The sequence below is a fragment of the Mesoplodon densirostris genome, chromosome 4 (assembly GCF_025265405.1).
Source record: "Mesoplodon densirostris isolate mMesDen1 chromosome 4, mMesDen1 primary haplotype, whole genome shotgun sequence".
NCBI lineage: Eukaryota > Metazoa > Chordata > Mammalia > Artiodactyla > Ziphiidae > Mesoplodon > Mesoplodon densirostris.
In genome coordinates this window covers 109,154,508-109,172,151 of record NC_082664.1, presented here as the reverse complement: position 1 = coordinate 109,172,151, position 17,644 = coordinate 109,154,508, and the positions used below count along the sequence as shown (strand labels likewise).

General features: G+C 38.4%; 1 protein-coding gene across 1 annotated transcript in view; it reads left to right on the top strand.

Annotated features, from left to right (window-relative positions):
* The window catches only part of CERS3 (ceramide synthase 3), a 100,129-nt gene that overhangs the window by 18,781 nt on the left and 63,704 nt on the right, over nt 1-17,644 (top strand). Inside the window, exons 3-4 of the mRNA XM_060095097.1 lie at nt 5,181-5,298; nt 11,355-11,473. Coding sequence (XP_059951080.1) covers nt 5,181-5,298; nt 11,355-11,473 — 237 coding nt within the window. The remainder of the gene's footprint in view (nt 1-5,180; nt 5,299-11,354; nt 11,474-17,644) is intronic.

Genomic DNA, 17,644 nt, shown 5'->3' with positions numbered 1-17,644 from the left:
CATATCAATGATTCCTTGTCATTGCTGAGTAGTCTTTCAACATATTGATATATTGCAATTTATTATCCTTTAATTAGTTGATGAAATTTGGATTCTTTACAGTTTTTGGCTATAATGAATAAAGCTTCTCTGAACATTTGAATAGAAGAATTTGGGCATATGCTTTTATTTCTCTTGTTAAATTGCTAAAATGTTCTTCAAAAGACATTGTTAATGTATGTGCATCTATACAATAGATTATTTGACAATAAAAAGGACTGAACTCCAAATGCGTCCAAATACATTGATGTATCTCAAAAACATTAAACTCAGTGAAAGAAGCCAGGCACAAGCAACCACACATTGTATGATTCCATTATGTTAAATATCCACAAAAGGTGCAGCTATAAAGACAGAAAGTAGATTAGTGACTGCCTGTGACATGATTAACTGGAAAGAGGGATTAAAGTAAATATGTACTAGGTATTATAGTGGGATGATGAAAATGTTCTAAAGCTGACTCATGGTGATAATTGTACAGCTTGGTAAATTTACTAAGAAAGAAAAAAATCACTGAGTAGTATACTTGAAAATGGTGAATTATATGATATGTAAAAGTGCATTAATAGTTATTTTTAAAAGATGTCAATAAAATTAAAAGATAAGACAGACTAGGAGAAAATGTGAACAAAACATGTATCTGATGAGGGACTTAAATTCAGAATATATAACTCAATAATATATTAAATTCAGAATATGTAACTCAATAATAAACAAAGAAATATCTTGACTTTTTTAAATGGGCAGAATATTTGAGCAGAAACCTCACCAAAGGAGATATACAAATAGGAAGTAAACACATAAAAAGATATTCAACATTAAAACCACTATACATTGAAAGTTAACAAAAATGTCAGAGTAAGGGCCTCTAAAAATTTTCTCCTTCCTAAAATCAGAAAACTAGCAAAAATTGTCAAGATCAACTTTTCAAAATTTAGAATTAGCCAAAGACTTGCAGCAATCCAGAGAGTGTTATTTAAGAAAAATAGCTGACTGTTGGAAAGAACAGCAAGCTTTGTGGCATTTTAACTTGCCCTATTTCTGTCCTTACCTTTCTTCCTCTGTGATAGTCTTGAAAAACCAACAGCCCACAATTTCAGTGGAAACCAGTGCCTGGCAGCCACTGAAGGAAGCAGAACAGAGCTGGAGCTCCTTCAAAGCATTGTTCCCAGAGAACTGTCATTATCTAACCTGTCTGGTGGTTCCCTGGAAGGGCATTACTCACAAGCTGTCTTTATTTGCCTTTTTCCTTGGGGAGAGGAGGGGTGCTTGTCTAAAACAATTAGATGCAATTGATTAACTTTGGAACTGCCTGAGGTAATGGATAACAGTTGGGGCAAACAATAAACTAACAGCTTTTCTTTTTAAAAGATAAGCTGGGAAATGATATGTCCATAGGGGGTTTTGAAAAGCTCTGACTTATTCTTGGAAATTAGAAGACCACTTGAATTTGTAGAGCTTTGGGCATGCCCAGGGCCATCCACATGCTCAGGTAAGACCTTAGTAGACCTTAAGTTCTCACCTCTGGATGACCTTGAGGCTCTGTGAAAACAGGAAGTGAAGGCTAAGGCAGAGTTGCCCACTATCTTAGTGTTGAAGGTGTGCCCTGAAACATACACAGAGCCCCTTAGTAAACACTGGAAGACTTATTGGTTCCAGGCATTTAAGGAAGTCTCTGTCTAATCATTAGGAGACCACTAAGCTAACCTAATAGATACATTAGTGCCCACACATGACAAAGAATACAGACTTTACAGATCATTTCAAAAATGTAAACAAACAAATGGACAACAACAAACTCTGAGTATGGGGACAATCTGATTTCCAGAGTTGTCACATTATATTATTAAACTTGTCCACTTTTCAACAAAAAATTTTAAGACATGCAAAGAAACAGGAAAGTATGGCCCATACACAGGAAAAAAACAGCAATCAATAGAGAGTGTCCCTTACAAAGCCTAGATGTTGGACTTCTTATTTGACAAGACTTTAAGTCAGCTATTTTAAATATGTTCAAAGAACTAGAGAAAACCATGCTTAAAAACTGAGGAAAGAATGAGAACAATGTCTCACTAAATTAAGAATATCAATAAAGAGATAAAAATTATAAATTATAAAAAGAAATCAAATAGAAATTGGGACTTGAAAAGTACAATAACTTATATTAAAAATTCACTGGAGGGCCTTAACAGCATATTTAAGCAGGCAAAAGAAAAAGTCAGCAGTCTGAGGAACAGAAAAAAAAAATGTAGAAAAAAAAAGAGCCTCAGAGACCTGTAGCACACCATCAAGCACAGCAACATATGCATAACAGGAACTCCAGAATAAGAGGAGAAAATGAACAGGATAGAAAATATTTGAAGAAATAATTGGCTAAAAGTTTCCCCAAATTTGATGACAAACATTAATCTATATATCTAAGAAGCTGAACAAATTCCAAGTAGGATAAACTTAGAGAGATCCATATCTAGATACATCATAAGCAAAATGTTGAAAGACAAAGAAAGAATCTTGAAAGCAGCAAGAAAGGAGCATCTCATCACATAAAAGGGATCCTCAGTAAGATTGAATTGATTTCTCATCAGCAACCATGGAAGCCAAAGGCAATGGGAGGACAAATAAAAAGAAAGAAAAAATTGTCAACCAAGCACAACTATCCTTCAAAATGAAAGAGAAATTAAGACATTCCCAGATAAACAAAAACTGGAAGAATTTGTTGCTAAGCAGACCTACCCTATGAGAAATACTAAAGGGAGTCCTACAGACTGAAATTAGAGGACACAGACATTAACTTGAATCCACATGAAGAAATAACACCAGTAAAGTTACCTACATAAGAAATAAAAAGAAAATATAAATTCATTTTTTGCTTGTAACATGTTTTTCTCCTATCTGATTTAAAAGGCAACTGCATAAAATAGTAATCATAAATGTATGTTGATGAGAACACAATTTATAAATATATAATTTATATGACAGTAACAGCACAGAGAGGGGAGATCATGGAGTTTTTGTATAGTGCTGAAATCATTTGGCTATTAATCTGAGCTAGGAGGTTATAAATTAAGATGTTAATTGTAATCCCTAGATGAACCACTACGAAGGTAATTTTTAAAAGCAGTAAAAAAAAAAAGAAAATTTAAAAAGTATGCCAGAATATCTATTTAACACAGAACAAGATAGTAATAGAAGAAATGAGAAACAAAAAGGCATAAGCTATACAGAAAATAAATAGCAAAATGGCAGATATAAATCCTATCTTATCAGTAATTAAATGTAATTTACATTAAAAGTAAATGAATTAAATACTCCAACTAAAAAGCATAGATAGGAGGACTTGATAGAAATATATGATCCAACTATATGGTTTCGACAAGAGAAACACTTTAGGTTCAAAGAAATAAATAGGTTGAAAGTAAAAGGATGAGAAAATATATACCACGCAAGCAGTAGCCAAAAGAGAGCTGGAGTGGCTAAACTAATACCAGACAATTTAACAGCCTTTAAGTTGTTACTAGAGACAAAGGACATTTTTTACTATAACAGGGTAAATCTATCAAGAAGATATAACAATTATAAATATATATGTACCTAGCAACATAGTCCCAAAAACATGAAGCAAAAATGAAGAGAATTGAAGGGAGAAATCGACAATTCAACAATAACAGCTGTAGACTTAAGTACCCATTTTCAATAATGTATAGAACAACTAGGCAGAAAATCAACAAGAAAATAGAAGATTTGATTAACATTATAAACGAACTAGACCTAACAGACATCTGTAGAGCACACCACCAATAATAGCAGAATACACATTCTTCTCATGTGCACAAGGAACATTCTCCAGAATAGACCACGTGTAAGCCATAAAACAAATCTCAATACATGTGAGAGGATTGAAATCATACAAAGCATGTTTTCTGACCACAATGGAGTGAAATTAGAAGTCCATAACAGAAGGAAATTGAGAAATAAGCAAATATGTGGAAATTAAACAGCATACTTCTAAATAACCAATGGGTCAAAGGAGAAATCACACGGTAAATTAGCAAATAGTTTGAGATGAATGAAAAAGAAAGCACCATACGGAAACATGAGATTCAGCAAAAGCAGTGCTTAGAGGGACATTTATAGCTGTAAACACCTATATTTAAAAAGAAGAAAGATCTCAAATCAATACCTTCTACCTTAAAAAACAAGGGAAAAAAGCAAACTAAATTTATAATAAGCAGAAGTTAGGAAATAATAAAAACTAGAATGTAAAAGTCAATAAAAACCACCACACATGCAGTAGAATTGCTAAAATTAAAAAGACTGGCAATACCATCTACTGGCAGAGATATGGAATAACTGGAACTCTGGCACATTATTGATGGGAATGTAAAATAGTGCAGACACTTTGGAAAACATTGGGCCAGTTTCTTATAAAGTTAAACGTATACTTGCCATATAACCCATCAATCCCATTCCTAGATGTTTACCCAAGAGTCATGCCATTTTTCATAAGTTAGAACTTCAAATAGGGACATAATAATTTCTTGAAGATAGTATCACCAAAGAAAATCTTAATAACAAAACTATTATTTATTTTAATCCCTGGTAGTCTTAAAAATGAAACTCTAAGTAGAATGGCTTATCCCAGTTCCTGGATCTTGTATATAAATATATTTGGGTTTACATAAAATGGATTTTAGAACTGTGCAAGTACAGTTGACCCTTGAACAACAAGGGTTTGAACTGCAGGCTCCACATATAAGCAGATTTTTTACAATAGTAAGTACTATAGTACTAGATCTACAGTTGGTTGAATCCATGGATGTGGAACCTCAGATATGGAGGAACCACTTACACGGGGGCTGACTATAAGCTATACAAGGAGAATTTTCAACTGTGCTGCTGAGGGTTGGCACCCCTAACCCCCATGTTGTTAAAGAGTCAACTATATTTTATTTTCTTAAGTTATTGCGTGTATAAAAGTTCTCAAATTTTGCTCTCTTTGAGTTTCTGTAAGGCAGATATTGGCTTTAGATAGCCCAATGACTGATCTTTCATTTGGAATCTAAAATTACAGCTTGAGTTTTCTGGTGACATTGTGAATTCATTCTCAGATTTTGAACTTACTTTTGTTCATATTTTTGTAGGTTTATTGCTTCACCTCTAGCAAAAACAATTGGCATTAAAGAGGAAGTTCGAAAGAAGATTACACCAAATACTGTTTTAGAGATTTTTTTCAAACATTCCACAAGGGAACCATCTCAAGTAAGTACAGATTCTTTGTTTTTGGATTTTAAAATCTCCTTTCTTAATGTTTCAATCATCTGTGGTTTACCTTATCTGTGCAAAAAATCTGTTTCAGTTGAGCAGCAAATGACTTGAATCATTTGAATTTTTTTTCTCTATTGATAAGTTATACAGCATTCCGAGCATAATATAAAATGACAAATAAATATTATAATATAAAACTACAAACGTTGCTAGTGTTGAATGCCAACAATCAATGCCATAATTTGGTTGTATATGTCAAAATTTAATTTTTAATGGTAGGGTATATACAAAGTATACTAATGAAAAGAGATCATTGTTAAGTCAGAGTTGCCCATATCTGACACTTTTGATAATTGTGACACCATCAATATACACTACACACACTATGAAAGTGTCTATTGGGTGGCTTTCCTGAGCAGGACACTTTATTTTATCCAAGGCCTCGAAATACTCAGAAATATACTGTGCCCCTACCCACTCCCCAGAGACAGAACAGTTAGGAGAGTCACAAATCTCTTCTCAATATGAGATGTACTTGATGAAATGTTATGGTGCACTGCATGTTTACGCCATAGAAAATGGCTTTAACCTAAAAGTTATATTTAAAAATAATAGTGTCTAGGCAAGTCTAGTTATACCCCCATATTTAAATGAGAGATGAAATAAAAACTTCTCCAAAAGTGGCACACCCTCTATGACGAATACAGACATCTCTCACCAGTAATTTAAAAGTCAAAAGTATGTGCTAACACAATTTTAAGATAGATAGATTTTTAAGGTCCTGAACTTATCTGCTGAATTCACTTGCTTTTCCTATGAGCCTTTCTATCACTGGTCTGGTGGGCTCCCTGCACAAAGAAGCCATGTTGAGGTCTGACCACATAGTACCAGGCATCGTGTTCAGAATTGTTCACAGCTAGCCAGCACTGCCTCTAACTTGTTCTGCCCTCAGCTTCTGTATGTGCCTTTTTTTCTAAAATGAGGACAGTCTGACAAGCCATCTCCACGTGTTCTTTGTTTCCTTGTGCTCTAAAAGACTGCAGTCATTCATCTAAATACTGTTGTTACCACTGGTGATAATAATGCATCATTTCATGTTTTTCAGACAGGAAATTATTTAGCTGTGTTTATGAAAAGTTAGGACTCTTTCAGAGAGTCCTTATTATCCTTCTCTGTTTCTCTCTGAGAATAACTAACCTTGGTAATACCTTGCATAAAACATGAAGAACAGTGGTAGCTATGTTACTTGCTGTGCTTGCTGTACAGCTTTTTAGGATATTTTAAAATATGTAGAAAATTCGGCTCTTATCAAGTTTCTCTGCTATGGAGAGAAGTTAGCCATGTGACAGTTAAAGAAAAACTAAGAAAAGCTGAAACAGATTTAGAGATTAGGTCATCTTTTCTCTTTATGATCGAGATGAGGAAACTAAGGTCAACAGAGGAAATGACCTGTCCTAGGTCATGCAGCTAATCAGTGGCTGAATCCCCAGCTGGATCCTGGCCCATGGCTCCCTGTTGAGTGCTGTTTCTACTATGCCCAAATGATATCTTTATCTGTGAATAGAATGTTAAAAATGTATTTCAGAGTCTGGAGCTGTGTGTGTGAGTATTTGTTCTAACTCAATTGACAGTACAGCATGGCTTAGTGTAGATATAATTTGGACATTTGCATCAAGTAAAAGAAATATTATATATCAGCCCCAAGTGTTAGAAAGCTTCCTCTACTAAACCATGAAGATGAAGGGACATAATTAAGACACCTAATTTGTATTGCTCATAGATTACAAAATCAAGGCAGTATTTGTATAACAGATCAAGATGACAAGTTGGCCAGTAAAATGCCCATAGAATAAAAGTACTAGAACTTAGGAAGATAGAAGAATATAGTAAAGGAAGGCAAAGTACATGCCTTAATAGTGATTTCAGATGTGGAAACAAAATAATACCACAATACGTCCACACATTAACTTGGCCAATGTCATACAGATAGCATTTTTGCTTAATTTATAACTGAAATAAGACAAGTTGCTGGGAGGACTAAGAAAAAATTTTGTGCTGATTCAAGGGATGGGTGGGTATTCCGAACCTGTAATCTCAAGACACTGCAGTGGTAATACAGGTACCTAACACCTGACTTTATTAAAAGAAACTGAGGGGCTTCCCTGGTGGCGCAGTGGTTGAGAGTCCGCCTGCTGATGCAGGGGACACGGGTTCGTGCCCCGGTCTGGGCAGATCCCACATGCCGCGGAGCGGCTGGGCCCGTGAGCCATGGCCGCTGAACCTGCGCGTCCAGAGCCTGTGCTCTGCAAGGGGAGAGGCCACAACAGTGAGAGGCCCACCTACCGCAAAAAAAAAAAAAAAGAAACTGAGGACACAAATCTGAGGATGCTTCTTCAGCTTCAATAGACTGTACCAATAAAAACAAAAACATTTCAGTATATACAGTATCAATTCTGGACTGGTTAGCACAGAAGGGTATAACATGGTATTGATGAGGTCCAAAATGCTGTACATATGAACCTCCATTGGGAGTTTTTTTTTTTTTTTTTCATTTTTAAAAATTTTTGGCTGTGCCATGTGGCATATGGGATCTTAGTTCCCCGAACAGGGATCAAACCCACACCCCCTGCATTGGAAGCGTGGAGTCCCTGGACTGCCAGGGAAGCCTCTCCATTGAGAGTTTTGATCTGCGATTTCGCACACTTCTTTTGTGACTGTGTATGTGCAGCTATGTGTCCACTGTTTTTATATGTGTGTGTCTCGCTCTGTGTGTATCTCAATGACAACTTCAAGATGTACTGAGAGAGAACCATGATAACATACCAATATCTCTGGCCAGCATATCAGTTTTCCTGCTGTTGGTAAAATGAAGGAACAGCAGAACTTATTAACTAGCCCATTTCCTCAGCAAAATCACGATGAGAACTGCTGCAGAACAAATGAGTGTGTAGTTCTGTAAGATGTCTAAAGAAAATGTGGTGCCATAAGGCTGACATAAAGCAGGTATTGTGGTCCATGGGGCATTCCGGTTTGCTAGCTTGTCTCAACCACAGATTCAAACATTTTTAGGGCAAACAGCTCTCTAGTCCAGTTTATTTTACGGGTGAGAGTCAAAGAATTCGAGTGGCTCCTCCACAGTCCCAGAGGGTTGGTTTTTGCGTCAAGTAGCCAGGCTTCATAGCCCCATTTGGTGCTCTTCCTTCAGACCACGCTACTTCTCCCTGAGGTTCTGCTTGAGAGCCTTTCCCTTCTACAGACACACACTCTATTGTGTCAGGCTAAAAACATGGATTGTGAGAAAAGACTCTGTGTGGAGGCGGGCAAATTAACCACCCTGTGCCTCAGTTTCCCCTTCTGTGAGCTGAGCATGTTAACAGCACTTACCTCACAGGGCTCTCAATTCAGAGATTGAATTGAGTACTTAGAATAGTGCCCAGCACACTGTCAAGGTCAGCTGTTGTTATTTGTAGTCTGTGCCTATCATATAGACTTTTCCAGGAGTGTTCTCAAATATGTGTTTGCAAATATCCCAACTTAAATTATCCCAAGAGAATGTCATTTGTTTCCTATTTATGCTTGTTTGTATTTCCATAACATCCTACACAATTTTCTGTACATAGTAGGTGTTCAGTAAAATGCTTGTTTCATGTATCATTAACAAAATACTACTAAAGACTTTTGTTTGCAAGATGATTTCTATCCCAATAATATTGTAGGTCTATGAGGCCAGTATTCCCAAGACTTTCAACCAGATTCATCTGTGCTCCAAATCAGAAAAAAAAAAAAAGCTTCAGATCATGTTTGATCATTGTCTTCTAGAAGCATTTATTCAGCAGGTATCTGTAGAAATGATGGGATAATAAAATTGGATTGTTCTCAGATCTGGGAAAATTCCAGTGTGAGGACAGGGACTTTGCTCACTGCTGAACACCGTCTCCACCTCTGCTCACTCCTGGCATTTCATTCTTTACACCTGCAAGAGGGAGACTTCAAAATGCAAACATTCTGTAACCTTCAGATAAATTCCAGGCAAGGCCCTCCTTGCTGTGGCCTTAGCCACATCTTTCCTCCTCACCTCTCTGTATGTTTCCACCCTGCAAGGCTTCTTTCTGTTCCTCAAGTGCCCCCAGCTCCCCCATGCTCTCATCTCCAGACAACCTCACATGCTGCCAGGACACTTTCCTTCTTCATCTGCTCCTTCTTGGGACATTTTTCAGGGTTCAGCATAAGTGTAACTTCCAGGAACTGCCTATGTAAAGTTAAGTCCCATGGTACACTTATCCTCCCCTATCTCAGCACTCATGATATTTTATTAGAATCCTTTGTTGCATTTTCTGACTTCCTTGCCAGACAGACTTTACCCTGTGAAGGGGAGGCCCATACTGGTCTTGATCATTTAGATCTCCAATAGAAAGCAGAATGCCTGCAGGAAGTAGACACCAATAAATAGTTGCCAATTCAGTCTTGTCAAAAACACAAAAACAAACCAAAACAACAACAACAAAAAACAGCAGGTGAACCCTTGGCCTACAAAATAGTAGGTATTAGAGAGGATAATTTACAAGGAAACAGAGTATAATATGGGCTATATCTTGGTTTTGTTTTGTTTTGCTTTCTTTCTCTAGATTAAGTAATAGGCTAGCAGTTTAGTAAGTATGTAGTTGCAATTAGTCCTTTGCCTGTCTTCAGCACAAGAGCTTCTTTAGGAATTTTATCTACTGTTGTCCTGTGTGCCTGAACAATTATGTAAACTATACACAATAACATAGCAGAAGCTCCACGACTGATCACAGACAGCTGGCTGTGCAGCCAACTGGCCCATGGTCAGGCTTTGTTTGGCCTTCACAGTCTTGGTCCATGATTGGTTTAAATTTACTTTAAACTTAAACATTTAAATTTAAACGTTAAAATTTAAAGTAAATTCAACATTAAAAAAAAAAAACCTAGCGATTTCACATCAGATTTCTGGGACTGCACTTTCACTCTGGGAGCCATCAGTCAGAGCTGGGTCACCACTGTCCCTTTGGGATGGGCCATGTGCTTTCCTGTTTGCTACATCCATATGACTCCTGCTTATTTCCTCAAAACTGAGGCTGAGGGACAATTTTATGCAATTTTATTTTTCTCCTACTAAAGTTAGGAGTAAGCTGAAATATTTCTTGTACTCAACATAGGAAAACAAAAGATCAAGAAGACTGGTCTCAAAAAAAATTACAGAGCTTATTTCCTTGTGGAAGTGGGAAGTACTGTAGGTTTAACATATAAAGCATGTCTGTGTTGAAAGAATAAAACTTAAAATCCCACCATGAAGCAGACCTGGTCCTCTCACTCATTTTGTGTTCTTGTTTGGCCCTGGGAGAACTTCAGATCTGTGACCTTTGAGCTAATCCATCATCCATATTGTTTTCAATTTTAAATCATAACCTACAACTACTGCCTTCCAGAAGAGAAGCAATCGTCATTATTATAGTCAGCAATCCTTAATCCTTTTTCACAATTGGAATTATTTCAGATTAGTTTGAAATAGGCTGTACATCTGATTAAATGTGAAAGTTTTGGATCTGGTAGAAAGATTGTGTGAAATAACAGAACAGACAGGAGCCTAAGTTCTTGTTTTCACTTTGCTACTAGTTTTAGGTCTTGGACAAGTTGTTAAAACTCTTGGAGTTCCATTTTTTTCATAAGAAAAAATGAAGAGATTGGGCTTGATTGACATCTTACACTACACTACTCTACCTGGAACCTAGGAGGCCCTAAATAAAATTGGCTGAATGAGTGAGCCATGTATCAACTTGAATATATGGGTTGCTACCAACTTACAGAGAATTGGTCTTTCTTAACAACTCAGAGTTCTGGGAACTAACATTCTCTCTGTTTTGAGGTGTGTGATTCCATGAGCAAAAGAAGCAAATGCACTGGCTCAAGGTCTAATGCAGAACTCTCTCCTCTCCAGTGCACAAGCACTTGAAACCCAATCTCACTGTCTCTTGACTGCCTGCCACCCTGACTCTACTCTTAAGCACTCATTCATTTGTTTCATCCCCTTTCAGACTGATATTTATGGACTGGCAAAAAAGTGTAACTTGACAGAGCGCCAGGTTGAAAGATGGTTTAGGAGTCGGCGGAATCAAGATAGGCCTTGCAGGATGAAGAAATTCCAGGAAGCTTGGTAAGAAGGACAGTTAAAACTTTTGAAATGGTACCATTTTATATGGAGCAGAATAGTCATCTCAGAAGGAATCCTTAGGTTGCAGCAGAAGAAAGGTTTGAACCCTCTCTGTCACTTACCAATCAGGAGTTTGATGCTAGTCACTCATCCACCTCTTGTGCTTCACTTTCCTTCTCTATGAAACAAAGTAAGCTATGAACTCTCTTAGTTGAACAGGAGATGTTATGTACTTCTCTTTAAAGTCCAGAAAAATCATAAAAATGTCTTAACCTGGTGTTTATCTTTTCTAGGGTATCAGTTGGCCCTAGCTCATCTGACTATCACCTGTTTCTAATCACATTACTCCATCACATTATAAGAGCAGAGAATGTCTGAGAGGGTGCTGTCCTCCTCTCTCAACACTTCTTTCTGTCTCACTTGGCTCTTACTCCACCCCTGCCTGTGGACTGGGCAGCCAGTTCCTCTGGGTTTTCGCCTGGTTTAGTAGGGGGTCAGGATGGGCTGGGCAACACATAGGGTTTTTGCAGAGCTGACTGCTTCAAAAACGTTCTGAGTGCAGTGAGACTGTACCACACTTATTTTTGGCTTCATTACAACTCTGTTTTTTTTTTCCCCCTCTTCTGCAGAGTATTATAGTATTGATACTTTAGGTTACTCCCTTGGTGGCAAAAACTGACACCTGTGCCAAAAAGAGGGTCTAGGTCATTGCTCTTACTTTGTTCCTCTTCTTTACATCCAGACAAATGCCTGTTAGTTGGGAAATTTTGATGCCACGTTCTATATGCCAATAACATTCCTTCTTTTTGCCTGTTTCTTAAGGTCCTCACATTGCCTAGTGATTTTCACCAGATGTTTTTGTTTTGATGGTAAAATGGATAGGGAGCTGGCATAAGACTCTCAAATAAAGAAACCAAGCCTATGGAAGGTTAAACTTTAATGACTTTTTTAACTACCTATGCATTGCCGAGTACAGTCATCCAGCTGTGAGACTGGTGATGTTTAGAGGCACAGACCAAGTCTTCATGGTGTCTCAAGATTTTTTTTCTCATCAGCAGGCTTCCATTACCTTTCCCACAGTGGCTAGAGGTATATGACCTGGTTTGTTTTCCAACTGCTTCTCTCTGAGTTTTAGCTCTTGAGAGATTGGTTAATATTGTGTTACCACTATGTCAGCTTGGCCCAAATGAATCTCTCTGGACCACCACACTACAAAACACTACAAACTGGAGCTGTTTTCACATTACATCTTCCTGTTTTTCTGCTATCATTCATTCATTCTTTCTTTCTATCAAATGATTCTTATCTTAAATAAAGTCCCCAGGCAGGGACTAACTCAACCTCTGAGCTGAACCATACTGCAGTGAAATTCTGGGAATTTCTTATACATTATAGTGCCTTCTAGTTTATAAATAACCTTGGTTTGATCCTCCTAGCAACAGTGTGAGGCAGTCAGGGAAAGTGGGGCCTTGTTTGAGAAATGAGAAACTGCACATCATGTAGTTTAAGGAACTTGCTCAAGGTCGCCAGGCTGTTGGGGGCCTGTTGCCCTCAGGTCTTCTGACTCCTTTTCTGATACTCTTTCTGCTCACTGTACTGCCCCTGCCACCTAATGCTGACCTCTCAGAAGCAGGGGACCCTATATGTCAAGTAACTGGGTGAGAAGGACCCAACATTGGGAATCTAGCTGTCAGTGAGTCTGCTAGAAGTCAGCCACAGAGTTCAGGCTAGAGAAGGGAATTTCAAGTTGCTATTATCAATCAGTCAGGCAATGCAGAGGGTCGTGTGGACCATCTTCTTGGTATGTGGCACTATCCTAGATCATATGGACTCGTAGGTATTAAGAGGGAAGTAAAAGTGGAAGGTATGGTCACTGGCCTAAAGCAGCTAATCAGGGAGATGAGACTATCACTTATGAAACCACAACATCTGTTGTTGTTCCATCCCCAATGGCACATGGGCCTGTATACCTGTGGTCTACGGTCATGTTCAGATGTGCTCTGGGCACTCAGAGGAGATGGCGTCAGCAGAGTTGGATACATTAGACAAAGGCTTTCTAGAGGTCAGGCATAAGCTGGACCTTGAGGGGAGGGATGGGTCGCATTTCCATAAGAAAAGAAAGCATGGGGGCTTCCCTGGTGGCGCAGTGGTTGAGGGTCTGCCTGCCAGTGCTGGGGACACGGGTTCGGGTCTTCGTCCGGGAGGATCCCACATGCCGCAGAGCAGTTGGGCCCATGCGCCACAGCTACGGAGCCTGCGAGCCACAACTACTGAGCCCATGTGCCACAGCTACTGAAGCCTGCGCACCTGGGGCCTGTGCTCCACAACAGGGGAAGCCACCGCAATGAGGAGTAGCCCCGGCTTGCCGCAGCTAGGGAGAGCCCGCATGCAGCAACGAAGACCCAACACAGCAAAAGTAAATAAAATAAAATAAGTTAATTTTAAAAAAAAAAAAGCATGATTTGAGGGCAGCATGTTTTAAGTAAAGCAAAGGCAGGAAGCAGTACAATGTATTCAGACAGGAGTGAACCCACAATTTTATAATTTAACTTTTACATTATTCTTTAGCAATGTCACAAATGTCAGGGAACTGTTAAAAGTTATTATGGATCAAATAAGTAGACTAAAGCAAAGTACCAAGCTCTTTAATTGTATAGGGACTGCACTTTATTCCCTAGCTATGGGATGTGCTACAGGAATCATAGCAAGAGATACCTAGCCCCAGGCATTTTGGAAATCTCAGGAAACTTAGTCTCCAACACAGAACTCTTACAAATTACTCTCCAACAGGCAGACACTTCTCCATATCAGGATGAATTAGTCTCTGAACATCTTAAGTTCAGTGTATTGTTTCCTTGGTAACTTTCTTTAAGGATGACCCCTAAGCCCTGTTTCACAGAATTCAGGATTTTAATCCATAGAGACTCCTTTATTTTTAAATCAAATTCCATATTAGCAGATCACTTTTCTTTGTAAAATAAGCATTTCCATTTAGCAATGAAAAGTTTAATAAAAACACTGAGTAATTTCCAAGTATCTGTTGTATATAGGCAGTGGCGCCCCCCGGTGGTGGAGAGAGGCGATCTCCTCCCGCTGGGTGGACTGCTGCTTGCCCAGCTGGCCCTCGGGCAGGTCCACTGCCTGCTCCATCCAGTTCCCCCACCGTTGAGCCCCATGTCCGTCCTGTCAGCGTCTCTCATGTCGCCCGAGTTCACTCTATCCAGATCCTCCCTGATCTCACCTGGCAGTCTCATCTTTCAACATCACCATGTGAGTCTAACCAATCAATTTCTGGGTTTTTTTCCAAGAGTTGTTTTTTTTTTTCCCCCTTACAATTATGTTTGTGTCAGCCATTCCTGGAAGAAAAAAAAAAGGACATTTTACTGCCTTAGGTTCATTTGAAGCAAGGAAGATAGCATTGACAAGAACATCATCATTCAGCTCATGGTTAGTGAAGTGCAGCAGCTCCCAAGTTTTTGATTTCAGGACCCCTTTGTTCTCTTAAAAACTATTACAGAAAGAAGTTACACAGATTGCCAACAAACACATGAAAAGCTGCTCAGCATCACTAATCATTAGAGAAATGCAAATCAAAACTACAATGAGGTATCACCTCACACCAGTCAGAATGGCCATCATCACAAAATCTACAAAAAATAAATGCTGGAGAGGGTGTGGAGAAAAGGGAACCCTCTTGCACTGTTGGTGGGAATGTAAATTGATACAACCACTATGGAGAACAGTATGGAGGTTCCTTAAAAAACTAAAAATAGAACTACCATATGATGCAGCAATCCCACTACTGGGCGCATACCATGAGAAAACCGTAATTCAAAAAGAGTCATGTACCACAGTGTTCATTGCAGCTCTATTTATAATAGCCAGGACATGGAAGCAACCTAAGTGTCCATTGAGAGATGAATCGATAAAGAAGCTGTGGCACATGTATACAATGGAATATTACTCAGCCATAAAACGAAACAAAATTGAGTTATTTGTAGTGAGGTGGATGGACCTAGATTCTGTCATACAGAGTGAAGTAAGTCAGAAAGAGAAAAACAAATACCGTATGCTAACACATATATATGGAATGTAAAAAAAAAAATTGGTTCTGCAGAACCTAGGGGCAGGACAGGAATAAAGACGCAGATGTAGAGAATGGACTTGAGGATACAGGGAGGGGGAAGGGTAAGCTGGGACAGAGTGAAAGAGTGGCACTGACATATATACACTACCAAGTGTAAAATAGATAGCTAGTGGGAAGCAGCCGCATAACACAGGGAGATCAGCTCAGTGCTTTGTGACCACCTAGAGGGGTGGGCTAGGGAGGTTAGGAGGGAGACGCAAGAGGGACGAGATATGGGGATATAAGTATATGTATAGCTGATTCACTTTGTTATAAAGCAGAAACTAACACACCATTGTAAAGCAATTATACTCCAATAAAGATGTTAAAAAAAATACAGGATGCCCAGGTGAAGTTGAATTTCAGATAAATAACAATTTTTTTAGTATAAGCAGGTGCCAATATTCATTGTTTATCTGAAAAATTAAAATTTAAGTGCACACTCTGTATTTTAACATTTTAACTGGCACCTCTAGCCTTCACCATCAACTAGGAAAATATCTTGGGGATTTTGGTGAACTTCACTGATCCCTGAAATAAACAAGGTTAATGACAGAAAAAAAAAAAAGAACTATTACAAACCCCAAAGAGCATCTGCTTGTGTGTGTTATACCTACTGATATTTACTGTACTAGAAATTAGAACTGAAACATTTATAAAGCATTAGACTACACAAGCACATATGTCATCAGCTCTCAGAGCAATAATACCATCACAGGACATGTAGCCTCTGGGAAGCACCACTTTACACTTGAGAGGGAATGAAAGTGAAAAAGGCAAATAACATTTCAGTATTATTATGAAAGTATTTTGATATCAGGGATCCCTGACTTTGAGAACCCCTGGCATAGTGTAACAGACCTGGTAAGACTGGTCCAGGAGGATGTGAAACTTGGATTTTACTCTTGCATCTGGTTGTTACTGTACGGCCTTGGGTGAGTTATGTGATCTCTCTCAACCTCAGCATCCTTTAGTCTTCATCTTATCTACCTTTTAGGGTTGTCGTGAGAACCAAGCAACAATACATAAAAGGGGCTAATTATAGTACCTACTTCTTAAGCTTGTTTTGAGGAAGAAAATGTGACATCACCCAAGTGTGCTTAGCATAGTGCCTGGCACAGTGTCAAGAGGTCAATACATGTTTGAGAAACAAATAATATGAGATATGCCACCTAGACTTATGGCTTCCTTTGGGGCTGGCAAGTCTCATCATCTCTTTTTTGTGCTTCTCGTTTGGCCAGAATAATCAAGGACCAAGGAAATGCTCTCTACATCTAAGCGTGGGGCTTTGCTGGACCAACAGTAAATACAACAAGTGGGATCAGGTCCCATCCAACTCATTTTTATTGTTCAACTTTCTGAGTAACTGAACCCTACTTTTTTCCTTCATCAAAACAAGCCATAAAGAAAAACTGTCATGTAGCTTAGAGACAGTGACAGTGTTCAGGAAACACCACTGGATTCAGGGTCCAAAGACCTACGTTTCTGCGTCGGCTGTGTCATTGCTCAGCGGGGTGAGCTGGGGGACGGCCTAGCCTTTATGAGCCTGGCTTCTCATCTACCAAGTGGGGATAGGCCGATAGTCCTCTTTCTTTTTGATCCCACAGGTGTGTTGAGGAGAGCACTATAGGCATTACACAAATGTAGGGAACAAATGTTATTTTTAATATTGTTGCTTCAGCAATCCTTAGATAAAATAGCACTAATTTTTTAAAACCTTTTCATTTTTCCAAGTAGTAAACATATACAAAAGTAGAAAGACTAGTTAAATGAGCTGTGTATGCTATGATGTAATCACCAACTTTAATAATTATCAACTCAGGGCCATCCCGTGTCATTTCTGCCCTCGTCTACTTCTCTCCCCTACCACAGATTGTTTTTTTGTGTGTGTGGATAATAATTTTCTTTCAGTTTTATTGTGATATATTTGACATACAGCACTGTATAAATTTAAGATGTACAGTCTAATAACTTATGAATGTTGTGAAATGATTACCACAATAAGTTTAGTTAACATCCATCATCTCATATAGATACATAAAGGAAAA